This window comes from Pelophylax lessonae (genome assembly GCF_965119305.1).
Source record: "Pelophylax lessonae genome assembly, chromosome: 13".
In the NCBI taxonomy this organism is placed as follows: Eukaryota; Metazoa; Chordata; class Amphibia; order Anura; family Ranidae; genus Pelophylax; species Pelophylax lessonae.
In genome coordinates this window covers 7,770,050-7,790,231 of record NC_138780.1, presented here as the reverse complement: position 1 = coordinate 7,790,231, position 20,182 = coordinate 7,770,050, and the positions used below count along the sequence as shown (strand labels likewise).

The 20,182-nt window shown below is 41.2% G+C and overlaps 1 protein-coding gene across 1 annotated transcript in view; it reads left to right on the top strand.

The window, feature by feature from the left end:
• The window catches only part of LOC309569900 (sialoadhesin-like), a gene marked incomplete at both ends in the record, with an annotated part of 435,740 nt that overhangs the window by 26,936 nt on the left and 388,622 nt on the right, over window positions 1–20,182 (top strand). The window contains one exon of the mRNA XM_082275891.1: window positions 16,489–16,509. Within this exon, the coding sequence (XP_082132017.1) occupies window positions 16,489–16,509 (21 nt within the window). The remainder of the gene's footprint in view (window positions 1–16,488; window positions 16,510–20,182) is intronic.

The window sequence follows — 20,182 nt, the reverse complement described above, 5'->3', positions numbered from 1 at the left end:
GAACCCACCAACCTGAACATCTTAAGACCTATCCCATTGCTCCCATTCATGATTCACCACCAAGCTTTCACTCTCTTGTTATCTCTTACCTTGACTATTGCAACTCCTTTCTTTTAGGCTATCCCCTCTTCAGTCCATCATAAATGCTGCTGCCAGACTTATCCACCTTACCAACCGCTCATTTTCTGCCACTCCTCTCTGTCAACCCCTCCACTGGCTTCTGATTGCCCAGCAAAATAAATTCAAAATACTAACCACAACATACAAAGCCTTTCACAGCTCCGCTCTGAGCTCCATCACCAGTCTTGACTCCAAAAATCACCCAAACCATCCTCTTCACTCCTCCCAAGTCCTCCTCCCATGCTCATCTCCAGGACTTCTCCAGAGCTTCTCCTTTTCTCTGGAACTCTCTACCTCAGTCTGTCCAGCTATCTCCTACTCTGGCTGCCTTTAGGCGATCCCTGAAAACTCATCTCTTCCAGGAAGCCTATCACGCCTCCAACTAAGGTTTTATCACTTCCATCAGCTCATCCCCCACAGTTATAACTTTTTGTACCACTTGCCTCACCCTATTAGATTGTAAGCTCTTATGAGCAAGGTCCTCTTAACCTTCTTGTATTTTATCGTATTGTAACTGTGTTGTCTCCCTTTATATTGTAAAGTGCTGTGCAAACTGTTGCTACTATATAAATCCTGAATAATTATAATAATAATAATTTCCAGGTAGTGAGAGGTGGCTCTCTATTGCAATGTTTCTCAACTCTAGTCCTCAAGTACCCCAAACAGGTCGTGTTTTTAGGATTTCTCTCAGATGAAACAGCTGGGGTAATTACTAAGGCAGTGAAACTGATCAAATCACCTGTGCAAAATAATGGAAAGCCTGAAAACATGACCTGTTGGGGGTATTTGAGGACTGGATTTGAGAAACCTTGCTCCATTGCATGGGGTATCCTTGAAGGTCCATGGAGTAATCCCTTACTAGGAACCATGATTGGTCATGACCTACCACAGCTTCGAGAACAGATTGAGCACTAACCCATCAACCCAAGGCCTAGTATCCTTGTTATATTACTCACTTTTGGGTTCTTCACATGCCCAGGCCCCCTCTTATTGTGCTGGGAATCAGACTTTGGTGCGGTGTAATCTCCTAAAAACTGGAACAAAATGTGGGAGCCTCTATTTCACTCTTCTCAAAATGTGGTGGCTTTGAAGAACTCCTTTAACCACTTTACACTTTTTGCTGCCTTACGTCTGGGCCACTTTTTGCGATTCGGCACTGTGTGACTTTAACTGACAATTGTGCGGTCGTGCGATGCTGTACCTAAACGAATTTGATGTCCTTTTTTTCCCACAAACAGAGCTTTCTTTTGGTGGTATTTGATCACCTGTGCGATTTTTACTTTTTGCACTATAAACAAAAAAAGAGCGACAATTTTGCAAAAACAACAATATTTTTCACATTTTTTTATATGAAATTCCCCAAAAAAAATTTAAAAATCAAAATTTTTTAACATTTTTGGCCAATTTGTTTTCTGCTACATATGTTTGGTAAAAAAAAATCGCAAAAAGCGTATTTTGATTGGTTTGCGCAAAAGTATTTGCGTTTACTAACTAAGGGAAAGATTTCTGTCATTTTTGTTGTTTTTTTTTTTAACGCGTAATGGCGGCGATCTGCGATTTTTTTTGCGGTACTGCGACATTGCGGTGGACAGATCGGACCCTTGACTGACATTTTTGACACTTTTGGGGTTACCAGTGACATTACTGCAGTAATCAGTGCTATACATATGCACTGTTACTGCAAAATGACACTGGTAGTGAAGGGGTTAACTTTATTTGAGAGGGAGGGGTGGTGTGTGTCCCTAGGGGGCGTGTTTCTTACTGTGATTGGCTGTGGCTTGAAGTGTAGGAACAGTGATCAACGGTCCTACATAGTAGAACCGTATGATCACTGTTTCTACACAGGGAAGAATGACAGGCGGCTTGGTTACATTAGCCGTCTGACTTTCTCCCTCTGCACCGACGATCGGCGAGTGACCGGCGGACATCGGGTTCGCCGGTCACATGCACGGACTTGCTGGGGAACGATCCGGGGCGGGAGCGCGCCTCCGCGGGCGCACGCTCGCCTGCTATTAGCTCCCAAGCAAGTGACAGGCTAGTGACGTATATATACGTCACTTTGCCTGGCCGGGGCTGACTGCCAACGTATATCGTCGCGCGGCGGTCGGCAATCGGTTAAAATAATTGCCAAGGTGGTACTATACCCCGGCCAGAATCGCAAAGTATTTTCCTACCGTACTTATCCTGCTTCTTGTTTTCGGGGCTGTTCAGTCCAGGGTGATATGAAACATATAAGGTGGACATGTCCCAAAGTTAAACGTCTATGGAAACGAGTTTCTAACGTGGTCAAAACACTCTTAGATTCAGACTTCCGCATAGATCCTTGGGAAGCTCTGTTACATAAACCAACAGAGGCCTTAACAAAGAGAGAACAAATCTTAGTGACCCATATTTATATGGCTACAAAACAGACAATTGCAAAGGCGTGGAGGATTCCAGCGCTTTCCTTGGACGAAGTGAAGGTACGAGTACATGGTACGCAATAAACAAAAAACTCTTAGCTGAATGCTCATTCGTGAGGAGCTGGGGTCACACATCCAGGGCTTGCCCAAGACATTGTGCTGCTTGGGTCCGAGAATGAAATGCTGCCCCTCCCCCCAAAAAAAAAATCATGTCCAACAAAAGGCCCCCACATCCATTTTTTTTTAAAAATATAACATTTAGAAAATATTACATATACTGTTATCTTCTTCCATAACTCACCACCAGACTGGTCCACCAAACACCCGCTGTCTGTCCTCAGTACTCCTGTCACTCCTGTGTCTGCCCCCTAGAGGATTCAGCCTGCCCTGCGTGAGATGGAGTGCTCTGACGTCATTGCGCACACCATGATCACGTGAGGGACATTCCATGGAGGAGACGCCTCCTCATACTCATCAGTTTGCATTACGGGCGGCAGTATAATATAGGGAAATGCCACCCGTAATGTACCTCAAACTGATGATACATAAAACTACTGGAAAAATAATCTTGAGAGTCAATTTGCCACCCCTCTCTAAGTGCTGCCTGGGTCCAATGGACCCAGTGGGACCCATGGTAGGGCCGGGCCTGCACACATCCAACAGCAGGACAGAAAGCGGGAGAACACAGTAAAAGAAACTTCAAAAGTAAGTATCATTTTCAAAAATAGAGGATGGCATTTAATGTATAGTCAAAGTTGTAATGCATATTATATTTTTTTAATGTCAATAAATGTGAACTAACTCTTCAACTGAGGTCTGTGCCTTTTCGTCTCTGTAATGCTTGCTACCACTCCATGTCTTGTACGGGTGTCACAAGGGCAGGAAGTGTGGGGGGGGGGGATCTACCCAATGGAGTCACAGACTGAAACAAAACAGGACAGACATTTTAACTCTTCTCTACTTAATCCAAAATGAAAACACACATTTTAGATAGAGTTGAAGTGAATCAGTTTCCTTTCTTGCTAAATATACCCAGCCCGTGTTCTCACCTACCCTAACTGTTGTGAAATATTCCATAGAAATGCAGTAAGTTCTGTTGTACACAAAAACCTGCCACTCACGGTACTGGATCTGACCACCATGTCTGTCTTCATTTTTACCATATTACTGTGTAAGTAGAAATATCTTATATTATTATATTATATTATATTATATTATATTATATTATATTATATTATATACATTTTATGTGACTTTTAGCCAAGAGAAGTCTTGTGAGTTTGTATTACACAGAGTTGCCCACACATAAACCATAACCACAAGCTATAGACGTCAACAGATGATCTTGATATCTTGTGATGATTAGATTAGAGGAAGTTGGAGTTTTATTTCGTCCACTGATGTAAATGTCTGTTGGACACTTTTTATATTTGAACTTGTAAAATGTAACAAATCCTGATTCAGTATTATAGGGAAATGTAATTCAGCTGGGGGCATTTTAAACTCAAAAGGCAGCTCAGAATTATAGATAGAAAAAGTGTCCATTCATCTACATGAGGCAGGGCTGCAGAGATTACACTCAACACATAGGGTCATTACCATGACCACTTATGGTCTTTGGTGAACTTCAGTCTGGAAACCAGAACCTTGCTTCTACTGTCCTTCCACCTTATGTATTTATATGTGGTAATCAAACCCTCCCTTATGTATTTCTACATGGTGATCATACCCCTCCTTATGTATTTATAAATGGTGATCATACCCCCCCCCCCATGTATTTATACATGATGATCAAATCCCCCCTTATGTATTTATACATGTGATCATATCCCCCCTTATGTATTTATACATGTGATCATATCCCCCCTTATGTATTTATACATGGAGATCATTGTGACGAACGCCCATTTGCTGGAACGTTCGCCACAGGCTACTGGAAGAGTGTGGAGGCCAGCCTCCTGCCCACGGACTATGGCCCTGGCTTGTAGGGGAGCACGGCTCTGGTTGGGGGTGTATGCGGGGGGGACCCTTGGAGTACTGTTACTTTGAATTCAAGTCCCTGTCACCCCAGGCGACACAGACTTTGGGCCTAAGCTGCAAAGGACTTCACAAGCTGAGAGACTAAACAGATGCTAATGACATAAGACTCAGCTTTGGTATACTGGGGGGATGTGTATTGACAGTATAATAAGATGTGTTGAAATTGGAGACAGGCTGTCTGAGAGCCTATGTCTCCTGCTTTCATCTGTTTAGAGGTGGAGTGTGTTCACACTTCTAGGAATGTGTATTCGGCTATGTTTTGGGTTTGTGGTTTGTTGAATTAATTATGGTAATGTTGCAGTCTCATTCCCCTGTGTCTGTCCAGATGGCCAGGTATGTTAATTATCTTCTGTATCCAATACATTTGCATGATGTAATCAAGCTCCTAAAACTGTATATATTGCAAGTGAGTATGTGAATAAAGTGTCATTTGTTTTAACCTTCATCAAGCTGGAGGCTGATGTTTGGGGGGAATTGAGGGGCCAGGACTGCATCACTGGAGATTCTGGGGACTTAAGACAGAAATACTTGGTCCAAGTATTTAGGATCTGTTACAATCATATCCCCCCCTTATGTATTTATACATGATGATCAAATCCCCCTTTATGTATTTATACATGGTGATCATATCCCCCCTTATGTATTTATTCATGGTGATCATATCCCCCCTTATGTATTTATACATGAGATCATATCCCCCCTTATGTATTTATACATGCTGATCATATCCCCCTTAATATCCTCTTCTCAAGAGAGAATACAATTCCTCTAATCTTTCCCCAAAACTGAGCTCCTCCATGCCTCTTATCAGTTTGGTTGCCCTTCTCTGTACTTTCTCCAGTTCCCCGATATCCTTTTTGAGAAGTTCCAAGAAAGATGTAGCTGGCAACTCCAGAATCCCATGAAACTCTTTATGAGCTACATAAAGGTCAAGATTAAAAACAGTTGATGCGTTTGGCGTACAGCCTTTCTCTGCACTTTCTCCAGTTCCCCAATATCCTTTTTGAGAGCTGGTGCCCAAAACTGAACTGCATATTCCAGATGAGGTCTTACTAATGATTTGTACAGGGGAAAAATTATATCTCTCTCTCTGGAGTCCATGCCTCTGTTAATACAAAAAAGGACTTTGCTTGCTTTGGAAACCGCAGCTTGGCATTGCATGATATGATCTACCAGAACACCCAGATCCTCCTCCGCTATGGATTCCCCCAGAATCTTCTCCGCTATAGATTCCCCCAAATCCTTCTCCACTATGGATTCCCCCAGATCCTTCTCCACTATGGATTCCCCAGATCCTTCACTGCTATGGGTTCCCCCAGATCCTTCTCTGATATGGATTCCCCCAGATCCTTCTCCGCTATGGATTCCCCCAGATCCTTCTCCGCTATGGATTCCTCTAGATCCTTCTCCGCTATGGATTCCCCCAGATCCTTCTCCGCTATGGATTCCCCCAGTTCTACTCCCCCTAGTATGTATGATGCATGCATATTCTTAGCCCTCAAGTGCAGAACTTTACATTTATCAACATTAAACCTCATTTGTTAGATAGTCAAAGCAGTCTCATAGCAGCTTTTCTTTCTTTGTCTCTATTATCTCCCTATCCATGTGATCCATTTCCTCACTTAGCTTGAGATCCAATTCTTTAAAATGCCGGGTATCTTTTAGGGGCAAAATCGCCTCTTTGATCTTCGAAATTTCCTTTTGCAAAGCTTCTACTTCATAGGTTTTAGATTTTACAATGATTTTCCATGAGTTCAAATGAGCACAAGGTAAGCATGTCTGTCCACCATTTTTTAAGACTCATCAGTCAATACGAAATTTCTTTATCCTTAAACCCCTCGGAATTCTCTCAAGGGTAAAATATTCAGTTAAAGTGTTGTTATCCTAAAAGGACTTCATTTCTTTTTACCATGAGCTTCTCCATTTTCTGGAACAAGAATCTCAGAGAACCAGTAGAATTGTCAACCATGGCATGTAAACTCTTCTGGGCACCTGACCTCAGCGGGATTTCAGAAAAAAGTAGAAAAGGAGCTCACTAGATTAGCATCCCGTACAAGCAATGAGGGGGCACATTTACAACGATAACCTTACTGTGGAGGAGCGTGACGCCCTTAAGGCTTTGAACCAGGGTTCCTCCATAGTAATTAAGAGTTCCAACAAAGGCAGTTTGGTAGTTGTATGAGATGCTTCCACATATCAGAAGGATATGTGTCAGCTGTTAGATGAGAGGACCTACATTAGACTAAGGGGGAATACTACTGTTAAAGCGGAGTTCCACCCTCGGAAAGTTTTTTTAATAAAAATACCCCCGGGACAGTCAGGGCTAGTACATTCCACAATGGATAGCCTCTGAACTGTCCCAGGTCGCACTTACCTTTTAGAAGAAATACTTACCTTGAAAATGTCTTGTCCAGCGTTGCCATCTCAGGTGTGGGCAGCTGAAGCCAGCGAATTCTCTTTGGCATCCTCTTCTGTGTCCTCTTCATCCCAGAATGCCCTGCACCGGCCCCGCTCGTCATGTCCGGTGCAGGCACGTCATTCCTGCACAGCTTCTGGGCATGCCCAGAAGCTGTTTAGCAGTGAATGACCTGCCTGCACCGGAACTGACGTTGGGGCCGCTGCAGGCACATTGATTCCTGGGAGCGATGACGCTCAGCTCCCAGGAATCAATGCAAGGAGGAAGTGACGGCGCGGGCCACGGCCGAAGAGAGAGGAACAGGAAGTAAGGTGAGTATATTTTCTTCTAAAACAAGGTAAGTAAAGAAGAAAAAAAATCGTGATTATCCATTTATTTTTTAGGTGACACAGAGCAAGCAAATGGGGCAAAGTGTCTTTTAAGGGTGGAACTCCACTTTAACTGGTCTGAGATTATAGTGAAATCTGTAATCCGGTCTTACTAAATGTACCCATCCCGTGTTCTCACTGTTTTTATCTGTTACGAAATATTCTACAGAAATGGCTCAGAAAATGCAATACCTGTCATAAGTTCTTCTGCAAAACAAATACCTGCCACTCGCGGTACTGGATGGGACGCCATGTCTGTCTTCATTTTTGTCATCGTGCTGTGTAAGTACAAATATTTTATTAAATATATGCTACGTGACTTTTATGTGATGTATCATTTGGAACCAGATGATCTTGATATCTTGTGATGATTAGAGAAGGTTAGACATGTAATACTCACTAATGGGATTGTCTTTTGGTTGCTCTTTATGTTGGAACAAATGTTGTGACTATTGGGCGATGTAGTTCCCAATTATGCAGTCTGATGAGCTGGGGGAACTTCAAACTCAGAAGGCAACCCAACAGCACAGATTGAAAAGTGTCCATTCATCTACATGAGCTCAAACCATAGAAATACAGAAACCAAAATCTGACTCAAGATAACGTTAATTGTTGATAAAAAAAGTCATATAAAAAAAACAGCCAACACATTTTGGGGGCAACACCTCCTTCATTACAGGCTAAAACTTGGGTGGACTTTACAGACCTAAGAGGACCAGTATTCAACTTTGCTTATGGAGGAATAACTTGACAGATGAGGTCTTACTAATGATTTGTACAGGGGCAAAATTATATCTCTCTCTCTCTGGAGTCCATGCTTCTCTTAATATAAGAAAGGACTTTGCTTGCTTTGGAAACCACAGCTTGGCATTGCATGCTATTATTAAGCTTATGATCTACCAGAACAACCAGATCCTTCTCCACTATGGATTCCCCCAGATTCTTCTCCGTTATGGATTCCCCCAGTTCCTTCTCCGCTATGGATTCCCCAGATCCTTCTCCGCTATGGATTCCCCCAGATCCTTCTCCGCTATGAATTCCCCCAGATTCCTTCTCCGCTATGGATTCCCCAGATCCTTCGCTATGGATCTCCCCAGATACTTCTCCGCTATGAATTCCCCCAGATCCTCCTCCGCTATGGATTAGCCCAGATCCTTCTCTGCTATGGATTCCCCCAGATCCTTCTCCGTTATGGATTCCCCCAGATCCTTCTCTGTTATGGATTCCCCCAGTTCTACTCCCCCTAGTATGTATGATGCATGCATATTCTTAGCCCTCAAGTGCATAACTTTACATTTATAAACATTAAACCTCATTTGCCACATAGTTGCCCAATGAAACAGTGCGTTGAGGTCGGCTTGTAAGTTTGAGACATCCTGTAAAGAAGTTATTCCACTGCAAAGCTTGGTGTCATCTGCAAAGACTGAAATGGTACTTTTAATCCAAGACCCGATACCATTTATAAAGATATTAAAAAGTAAGGGTCCCAACACTGAACCTTGGGGTACACCTCTGATAACCTTAGACCATTCAGAGTAAGAATCATTAACCACTACTCTCTTAATTCTATCTTTTAGAAAGTTTTCTATCCATATACAAACTTAATTCTTTAAGCCGGTAGACTTTAAATTGCACATTAGCTGTTCTGTGTTTGTTCGTGAAAAAGTCCCTTCCTGGAGACTGATATCCAACCTTTTCTGCCACATATTTTCTAAATGACTTGTGTACTCTTATCAAAAACCTAATAAAAAGTAATAGAAAAAAAAAAGAAAGGGTCCCAACACTGAACCTTGGGGTACACCAGTGATAACCTTAGACCATTCAGAGTAAGAATCATTAACCACTACTCTCTGAATTCTATCTTTTAGCCAATTTTCTATCTATTTACAAACTGATCTTTCCAAGCCTGTAGAGTTTCATTTACACTTTAGCCATGTAAGAGGAACTGTGTCAAAGGCTTTCACAGAATTCAAGCCTACTACAACTACAGCCATTCCTTTGTCCAAGTTTTTGCTCACCTCATAAAATAAAATCGGATTTGTCTGACACTTTCTGTCTTTCATGAATCCATGCTGGTTACATAGTTACGATAGTTACATAGTAGGTGAGGTTGAATAAAGACAATAGTCCATCCAGTTCAACCTGTATCAAAGGCTGCTGTTTGACTTTGTTAGATAAGACATTATCTGGGATCTAAGGAAAAAGCTTAACCACTTAAGCCCCGAAAGATTTTACCCCCATTCCGACCAGGAGTTTTTTTTGCGATTCGGCACTGTGTGACTTTTACGGACAATTGCGTGGTCGTGCGGCGCTGTACCTAAACGAATTTGACGTCCTTTTTTTCCTACAAACAGAGCTTTCTTTTGGTGGTATTTGATCACCTGTGCGATTTTTAATTTTTGCGCTATAAACAAAAAAAGAGCATCAATTTTGCAAAAATAACAATATTTTTCACATTTTTTTATATGAAATTCCCCCCCAAAAAAATGTAAAAATCAGAATTTTTTAACATTTTTGGCCAATTTGTTTTCTGCTACATATGCTTGGTAAAAAAAAATCGCAAAAAGCGTATTTTGATTGGTTTGCGCAAAAGTTATTGCGTTTACTAACTAAGGGAAAGATTTCTGTCATTTTTGGTGTTTTTTATTTAAGGCGTAATTGCGGCGATCTGCAATTTTTTTGCGGTACTGCAACATTGCGGCGGACAGATCGGACCCTTGACTGACATTTTTGACACTTTTGGGGTTACCAGTGACATTTCTACAGTAATCAGTGCTATACATATGCACTGTTACTGCAAAATGACACTGGCAGGGAAGGGGTTAACTTTATTGGGGAAGGAGGGGTTAAGTGTGTCCCTAGGGGCGTGCTTCTTACTGTGATTGGACATGGCTACTGGTGTAGGAACAGTGATCAACGGTCCTACATAGTAGAACCGTATGATCACCATTCCTACACAGGGGAGAATGACAGGCGGCTTGTTTACATCAGCCGCCTGCCTTTCTCCCTTCACGGCGGACGATCGCGAGTGACCGGCGGACATCGGGTCCGCCGGTCACACGCACGGACTTCCCAGGGAACGAGCCGGGGCGCTCGCCCGCTATTGGCTCACAAGGAAGTGACAGGCTAGTGACATACCGGTACGTCACTTTGCCTGGCCGGGGCTGACCGCCGCAGTATATGTACTTGCGGCGGTCGGCAACTGGTTAAGTGGTGAGTCTACCGAAGTGTTTTCTAGTCTTATCCAGTCTTTATTTTGCTTGTGACAATTCCAGTCTTTAGTTCTGGTTAAATGTGTGGCGTAGTAGTATGTTTTGAAATTTGTTTTAGGTAGGGTCATTAAATCAAGTCTGATACAGGGTTTTTGCCAGCCCAAAGAAAGTTGAGCTGCACTGGTGAGTTTTTTGAAAAACGATAAGGGAAGTTTAGAAGGCAAAGCATGAAAATAATATAAAAGTCTGGGGAGGGTAGTCGTTTTTAAAATTGCAGCATGACCAAACCATGAGAAATTCTTGCTATTCCATGACTTCAAATCCTTTTCAATGCCTTTGAGTAAGGGTAAGAATTTATAATCATATAGAGAATCTAGTTTCAGTGTTAACCAAATGCCAAGATATTTAATTGCTTTTAGTTAATTCGCTTTTGAAAGTGCAATTTTTTGGAGTATTTGCCATTTTGTCTCTGGGGAGTGTAAAATGAGGTCCTCAGGTAAACGGAGAACGAAATGTTTACCTTTGAAAGTCACTTGTAAAGCAAACAGGAACGTCCATTTATAAGTAATTCCTTTAGTACTCAATATTTCCAAAAGGGGGCGTAATGCTTGCCCCATCTTTGAGCGTTTTAGGTGATAGATCTTGTTACAGTGTAATTGCATTTCCATTGAAAGTAAACAATTTAACTTTTAAATTATGATAGTGTTCCTTCAATTTTATATTTTTAAAATGTTTTTTTCTTATTATTTGTAGCTATTTTAACTTTACCACATAGCCACCTAGGTTTTATTTTTAGCCTCTTTTTTTTTTATAACATAATTTTTATTGATTGAATGGGGGTGATGGTGCGCTTCAAAGGTTAAAAAATGACAAATGTGTATAAATAAAAACATGATTTAAAGTGCTTATGTGAAATATTTTTGATTGTTGTTGTGAATATGTGCCATATACTTCGTATAGCTTCCAGTGTTAATTTTCCAAAACTCTTATCTCAATAAATAAATAAATATAAATGCTGCTTAATATTTCATAAAACATATACCAATTTATATATAGATGAAAAAAACGTGTTGCTATTTAAAGTGCTCAGTGCTTCCAGTGAAGATCCTTAAAAAATATGTATACATCTGTGGCTAAACAATTCATAAATAATGCATTAAATCTGTGCAAATCCGCAATTCACATATCATAGGATATTCAGTCCTAGAAAAAATTCATATAATCAATCTTCAATCAAGTAAATGCGATTATGTTGTGAATAACCATAAGTGAGTGATGTGACTTCTTTTCCTCCACCTTTGTGCCACTTCTAGGTGTGCTAAACTCTCACCTCAGTGATTAGGATAATACGCCTGTATTAAGTATCAGGGAGGGTGATGGTTCCTTTGCTACGGCGTGGAGACTGGTTACCCGTGGGTCCTTCCCAGGGGATCCTATGTATGTTCCCGGTCTGTGTAATCACTTGGGACTCCATATTATGGCATCCTTAAGATATGTGCTCCTTAATCTCTCTCTCCACCTCAGGGGCTCATTAAACAAATAAGGCCATCATGGTGCAGTATTATGAGCTTTTATTAATATATATAAGGTAGCAAACTTACAGTTAAGCTTCTTTTATCCAGCATCAAATGCAGTGTACAAAGCGCTATGGGGACTCCGTCCCGTCCGACACGTCACTTCTGGTTTCTGGGTATCTCCTACGCGTTGCGTCACGAGATCACGTGACTTCCTCAGGGAGAATTATATATATAATTTTATTGAGTTTTCCAAACAAAAATAGAAATAACAATAACAGTACTGATAGAGTGAATATCCATAGTTACATAGTAGGTGAGGTTGAATAAAGACAATAGTCCATCCAGTTCAACCTGTGTAGGTGTGTGTGGCTGTAATCATCTCTCATACCCCTGAATGTTCTGATCCTTGAGATGTACGTCTAGTAGTCTTTTGAAAGCCACCATACTACCTGCAGAAACCACCTCTTGTGGTAGACAATTCCACAATCTTGTAGCCCTAACAGTAAAGAACCCCCCACGTTGCCTGAGGTTAAAACGCTTCTCCTCTAATCGCATTGTATGCCCCCGAGTCCTCATGCAATCCCTTCGACTGAACAGCTTTTTTTCTAAGCCTAGATCCCCATTGAGATATTTAAAAATTGCTATCATGTCCCCCCTCAGGCGTCTCTTCTCCAGGGAGAATAAATCAAGCGATTGCAGACGCTCCTCATAATCAAGGTCCTCCAATCCCCTAATCAGTTTAATTGCCCTTCTCTGGACTCTCTCCAGCTCCAACACATCCCTCCTGAGGACTGGCGACCAGAACTGGACAGAATACTCCAGATGAGGTCGGACCAGAGTTTTATAAAGTGGAAGGATTATAGTCTTATCTCTGGAATACATCCCTTTCTTTATGCATGCTAATATTCTGCTAGCCTTGGCAGCTGCCGCTTGACATTGCATGCTGTTGCCTAATCTATCATCAACCAAGACTCCCAGATCTTTCTCCATTTTTGATTCTCCCAAGGGTTCCCCACCTAACGTGAATATCCATAACAGTACAAATATTAATAGGCAAACTACAAAAGGTAGTACAAGCAATAGTACAAATAAACAAACAATAAGACAACAAGCAAATGGGATGAACATTTAATCAATGATTTAGCAATATTAATCGCCACATATGGGTATATAATGAGTTTAGGTATACCAAAATACCCAGGCTTCCCATTGTTTATCAAAGAGAATGGAGGAGGAGGTCTTTCTAGCAGCTAGACGTTTTTCATACTAGTAATTTAGGTTAACATGTGTTACCGCTTCAGATGGGTTTGGGGAGTCATTATCTTTCCAGTGTCTAGCTATAACCAATTTAGCTGTTAATAGTACGTGGGTCACAATCACCTATTTTTAGCCTTTTAAATGTATTACCCATGGTAATATCTTTTGCAGTGTGTTTACATACAGAAGATTTGAAGCATTCCCATTCTTGTTCTGTGTTCTTTAATGGCAACATTCCCTTCCACTTTAAGTCTTGGAGAGCAGCCCTATTAGGCTCTCTTGGAAAATTTTCTCTCCTAAAATTGTGTTTATCTTTCCAGTATGTGCTTGTAGTTTACAGCTAATAGTAAATAAAATTTTGTTATGTGGTTTTTATGCTTTCCGAATGATCATTTTTTAAATTTTTCTTGCATCGTTATTAGCCCTGATGAAGCCGAGGGGAGATACAACCCCCTTATCGTGTTTGGCTTAGCAAAACATTTTATTGTTGGTATTAACTTGTGTTTGGACTTGAATATTTTGGTCTGGTGCTCAATTCCAAAGTCCTCACCCCCAACACAACCCAAGGTGATCCTAAAAGCCCTATGGTATGTAGAAGATGCCAGGCCAAATATTCCGATTCTCATTATTTACACTTTTAATGCAAGTGGACGACAGCAATAATACAAAGTAATTATACGAAGAATCAGGGTTCCAAAGCCTCTACTTTCTACTTTCCTGAGCAAGTGGTCAGGAGAAGTCTACTGCCTGATGAGAAGAGGCTAGCTGGAAGGGTGGAAAGAAACTAATGACAAATTGAAGGGAATTGGATGAAAAAAGGGGTGGGGCTGTGACAGGTGGGAGGAGACTGGAAGGCAGATGGGGGTATGGGCTGTAACAAGTGGGAGGGGTATGGATGACAGTTGCGAGGGGCTGTGATAAGTGGGAGGGGACTTCTGACACAGGAAAAGGGGTCCTAGATAGGTAGGAAGCCTGCTGATGGTTAAAGTCTGCTAACAGGTGGAGGGGGCTGCTAACAGATGGGAGGGACTTGCTGACAATGCAAGCATGTGCAGGATCCGCCGTTTCCCATGTGAATGGGTATCAGATACATCATACCCCTACCCATTCACTAGAAAAGTGTAAAAAAAGAAAAACCACATAAGACACAACAGTTTTGACAAGTCCCTTATTAAAAAGAAAAAAAAAAGTGTTCCTCGATGTAAATTCATCGTCAATCACGACGTCCGCTGACGCGAAAAATAGCAAAAAAACGTCAAAAGCGCTTTGCTTCTTCTGAAGCTACCCATCTTATGCCGTTCTTCAGCTTTGACAGCTCTTTTATAGGCAAGGCGTGGGGCCACCTGGTTACGTCATCTGGTGGCACCGTCCCCTTCTGACATCACATGACATTATGTGACATCAGAAGGGGTGGTGCCACTGGGTGACATAACCGGATGGCCCTGCCCCTTGCCTATAAAACAGTGGTCAAAGCTGAAGAACGGCATACGGCGGGATGCCTCAGAAGAGGCAGAAGTGTTTTGAAATGTTTTCTTTTTTTCGGGTTGACGTGCATCGTGATTGACGATGGATTTTCATTGAGGGACACTTTTTAATTTTTTTATTTTTAAAAAAGGACTTGTCAAAAACTGTCTTAGGTGGTTCTCCCTTTTTTACATTTTTTTAGTTAATGGGTAGGGGTACAATGTAACTGATACCTATTCACATAGAGGGGGGGGATCTGGGGGGACTTCCAGATTCCAATAAACCCCCCACCCGCAGACCCCCACAACCACAGCCCAGGTTGTCGGAAAGAGGCCCTTGTCTCCATCAACATGGGGACAAGGAGCTTTGGGGGGCACCCCAAAACCCCTTCCCCATGTTAAGGGCAAGTGGCTGGTGTGGAGTTTGAGGGGAGACCCCCACGCCGTTTTTTTTTTAATTATGGCGTGGAGTTCCCCTTAAAATCTATACCAGACTCAAAGGGCCTGGTAAAGATTTTGGGGGGGGGGATGCCATTTTTTTTTTTTTAATTCTGTCATAGGGTTCCCCTTAACTACCTAAATACAGGGCAATTTCACCCCCATCCTGCCTAGACCAATTTTCAGCTTTTATTACTCATTGGCATCTATGGGAAATATTGGTAAGCTTGGCATGGCACTGCTCCCTGTCTTTAACATTGGTGTCTATGGGAAATGTTGGTCAGCTTGGTATGGCACTGCTCATGAACTATAGGTGAAAGGGACACAAAACTTGGGGCGTAAGGGGACCCAAGACTACAACATATTTATACATTTTAAAATTAGGGTATGCCTGTTCACTACACTGACTGCACTTAATTAACTCAACTCACTATCCACTAACTACCTGCCTAACCTCTATGTAAGCAGCAGCCTTATATAGTGTGGGGTGTGGACTTAGCCCCTGAGCCATGAAAAGGCACCCTTCCTTTGGCCAATCATGGCTCTGGCAGGACATTGTGCTGTGATGTGCCAAAGCATACGGGTCAGGCGCATGTTTTGGCCAATCACAAGCACTTAATGCACTGCAATCGTGCAGTACATTACGGGGCGCTCATCGGCGGGCAAACTGTCCGCCGAGCACCTTGGGTGTTCGTGTTTGGCGAACACACAAACACCCGCTGTTCGAGTCGAACTTACGCTCGACTCGAACATCCAGCCCATCTCTAGTTTTTATCCTTATGAGAAAATAATAGTAATGCAATTAGGGTATTGGCAAAAAGTGTTATATGCCTTGCGGGTGATAGCTCCCTCCAGTGGCAAAAAGGAAGAAGTGAGTTGGTTAGATGACAGTATTTGCTTCATACTGGCTATCCATATTTTCACTGCTGAACCACAGGAGTGTAGCTGGCACCTGGCCACACCTAGTCCCACCCACTGATTTTTGGATTGGCAGATCCGCCTCTGTTACTGAAACCCCTCCCACTGTGATCTGCAGTGTCTGGGAAGGGGGAGCGTGTGAGACAGAAATGAAGAAGGATTTGGCTCAGTCAGGGGAGGTAAAGGAAGTTTTATGTGTTCTTTATGTTTTTGTTTTCTGTGTGTGACCCCTTTGGTTTTCATTGCTTTCTATCCCCCAGGTAATACAGCTGCATTTCTGTTTTCTTTTTCAAGTGTTTTAATTTTTTTTTCTCATTTTTCTGTTTTCTTTTCACAGCACTGAATATAGGAAAATCTGGTAAGTGCAAATCTGGGATTGGGAATACACCATAAAAATGAATATTAAGCTTAAAGTGATAAAAACAGTATTTGTATATGAAAATATTGTGATATTGTGTGATTTTTTTTTTACTTATTTCTTTTGACTTTTGACTAACACATAACAAAAAATACAAATTAAAAAAAAAAAAAAAATACAAATAAAGCTTCCCTGCAAACAAACGAAATACCTGACCTTCTCTAAGAAAAGAGGGACATAAATTTGTGTGCTGGGAATAAGATTGCATTTATTAACAATAATACTGTGTATGTGTAAAATAATATATATATATATATATATATATATATATATATATATATATATATATATATATTTTTTTTTTTTTTTTTTTCTTTTATATATATATATATTTTTTTTCTTTTATATATATATATATATATATATATATATATATATATATATATATATATATTTTTTTTTTAACTATTTTATACAGTATTTTTTACTTATTTCTTTTGACTTTGCCATCTACTAACACATAACAAATACAAAATAAAAAAAATACAAATAAAGCTTCCCTGCAAACGAACAAAATACCTGACCTTCTCTAAGAAAAGAGGGACACAAAGTTGTGTGCTGGGGTAATAAGATTGCATTTATTAACAATAATACTGTGTATGTGTAAAATAATATATATATATATATATATATATATATATATTTTATGCATATATATATATATATATATATATATATATATATATATATATATTTTTTTTTTTTTTTTTTCTTTTATATATATATGCAAACAAACAAAATACCTGAACTTCTCTAAGAAAAGAGTTGTGTGCTGGGGCAATTAGATTGCATTTATTAACAATAATACTGTGTATTTTTTTACTTGAATGCTGTGTATGTGTAAAATAATATATATAATATATATATATATATATATATATATATATATATATATATATATATATATATATTTTTTTTTTTTTTTACTTGAATGCTGTGTATGTGTAAAATAATATATATATATATATATATATATATATATATATATATATTTACATATATATATATATATATACAGTATATATATATATAATTATTTCTTTTATTTGAAGGCTGAAAGCGCATTACTTTGAGATACTGTAAATGCAATCTAATTACCCCAGCACACCATTTCGTGTCTCTCATTTGGCCATCTGTTTTCCTCCTCTTTTCTTAGAGGTCAGGAATTTCACTAGGTGTATATGGGCTAGAGAGACACTACCCCAATATATAAATGGGGATTTGTATTCCGCATATTTGTAGCGTTGACTACAATTATTGTAGCCTTATACCTTAAGGTATTGTTCCTGCAAATTAAGTAGTTTAATAATTAAAGGGTATGTCTGGGTTAAAAAAATAAAAAAAAAAATACCTTTTTAGAACATCTCTACAATGACTACACATCCCTCCATGTTTTATCCATTTAAAAATCTGGCAATTAAAAAACAATTTCTGTTGATCTGCCAGAAATGTAGTGACCGCCTGACTTCCTGTAGCAAGCTGACAACTATGTCTCTGCTGCACTGAAATGCAAAGCCATCAGCCCTGCCCAGGTCTCCTCTACTGCACTACAGAACGCCTCCTCTTTTTAAGATAGGGGGTGTTCTGTAGTCCAGCAGGGGAAACCTCAGGCACTTGAAGACCAGGCCCTTTCTGGCACTTTTTATTTACAAGTTTAAATCAGTATTTTTTGCTAGAAAATTATTCAGAACTCCCAAACACTATACATTTTTTTTAACAGAGACTTTAGGAAATACAATGGCGATCATTGCAAATTTTTTATGTCACAAGATATTTGCACTGTGTTTTTTCAAATGCAATTTTTTGGGAAAAAATATATTTTAGTGTATTAAAAACCAAAAAAAAACACAATCTATTCCCCACTTTTTTGGTAAAATGTGAGTGATGATGTTATGCCGATTTAAATAGATACCTAACACGTCACGCTTTAAAATTGCTCGTGGAATGGGAACAACATTACTTAAAAATCTCCATAGGACATTTTTTAAAAAAACACAAACCCTGGCGCTGGACCTCCGGACAACAGCCTCTAGGGGTACTTGAACCATAAACCACACTCGTGTGGTAATGGTGGCAATAATAAGAAATAAATCTTATGATGAACGCCACACACAGTGCAGCCAGTCCCTAGCACAGGATGTAGATGCAAACAGTAAAAAAACTAGATGGAGGGATGGCGCATAGAGGTGGTGCATATAGCTGGACTCCACAGGATAAGAAAACAGTCAATGGTGGATAACGGTTACAATGAGGGATAATGGTTACAATGGTGTATAACGGTTACAATGGGGGACAACGGTTACAATGGGGGACAACGGTTACAATGGGGGACAACGGTTACAATGGGGGACGACGGTTACAATGGGGGACGACGGTTACAATGGGGGACAACGGTTACAATGGGGGACGACGGTTACAATGGGGGATGACGGTTACAATGGGGGATAACGGTTACAATGGGGGATAACGGTTACAAGTTTATTGAAGTTACCAGATAAAAGTGAACCAACAGCCGGTCATCAAGTCTTGGGCGTTACATGAAGCGTTGTGGGGGTCCCAAGCGGTCAGATGGAATTCAGATACCCGCATGGCCGGATCCTCTTAGGGACAAAGAGGAGACCCTGATGGAAAGGAGGAGCGGGGGGAAACACTACATGTTTCGGCAAAGCGCATGTGCGCGAAACATGTAGTCACGGCAACGAGAAGCTTGTGTTCCACGCCGGACCTTGCTCTGTTCCAGGCGTGGCTGATTGACGTGAGTGTGATGCTGTTCCCGGAAGCGGCGCGAGGTCCGGCGGTTGTGTGTTACGGCCGACACACACGACGGTTTGCCTTCCAGCCCCGCTCCTCCTTTCCATCAGGGTCTACTCCACAGGTGTCAAACACAAGGCCCGCAGGCCGAATGCGGCCCCCCAGGCCATTTCATGTGGCCCTCACACATCTCGTGCAGCTGCAGCACCCCCCTTGTCTCTGCCCCACCTTGTCTCAGTAGTCAGCAACAGAGAGGACAGAACTCCTTTGCCTGATCCTGTGCTCTTCTGTGCAGCTGCAGAAAGGCTTGTCTTTACCCCCCCCCCCATCTCAGCAGTCTGTAGCAGAGAGAAGGGCAGAACTCCTCCTACAGATCCTGCACCTATCTGTGAAGCCTCAACACCACCTTGTCTCTGCCTCCCCTGGTCTCAGCATTCAGCAGACTCTGTATACTGACTCCAGCCATCCTCTGGTCCTCCTTCAGACCTTGGACTTTCTTCTTCCGAGATCCACCCACATCTTCTTCCTGGTAGCAGCACAAGATAAGGGGGTGCATTGGGATGTAAGGGAGGGTGGGTGACTCTTGACTTCTGTTGGTGGAGGGGCTCTTGACATCTCATGTTAGGGTGTAAGGGGGGGGGTGGGGTGCTCTGGACATCTAATCTTACAGATACCCTTTAGGGGCAACCATTGAGGGCAACCATAATGCTGATGTGGCCCACAATGAAATTGATACTCCTTGTCCCTAAGAGGATCCGGCCATGCTGGTATCTGAATTCCATCTGACCGCTTGGGACCACCACAACGCCTTCATGAGACACCCAGGACTTGATGACCGGTTGTTGGTTCACTTTTATCTGGT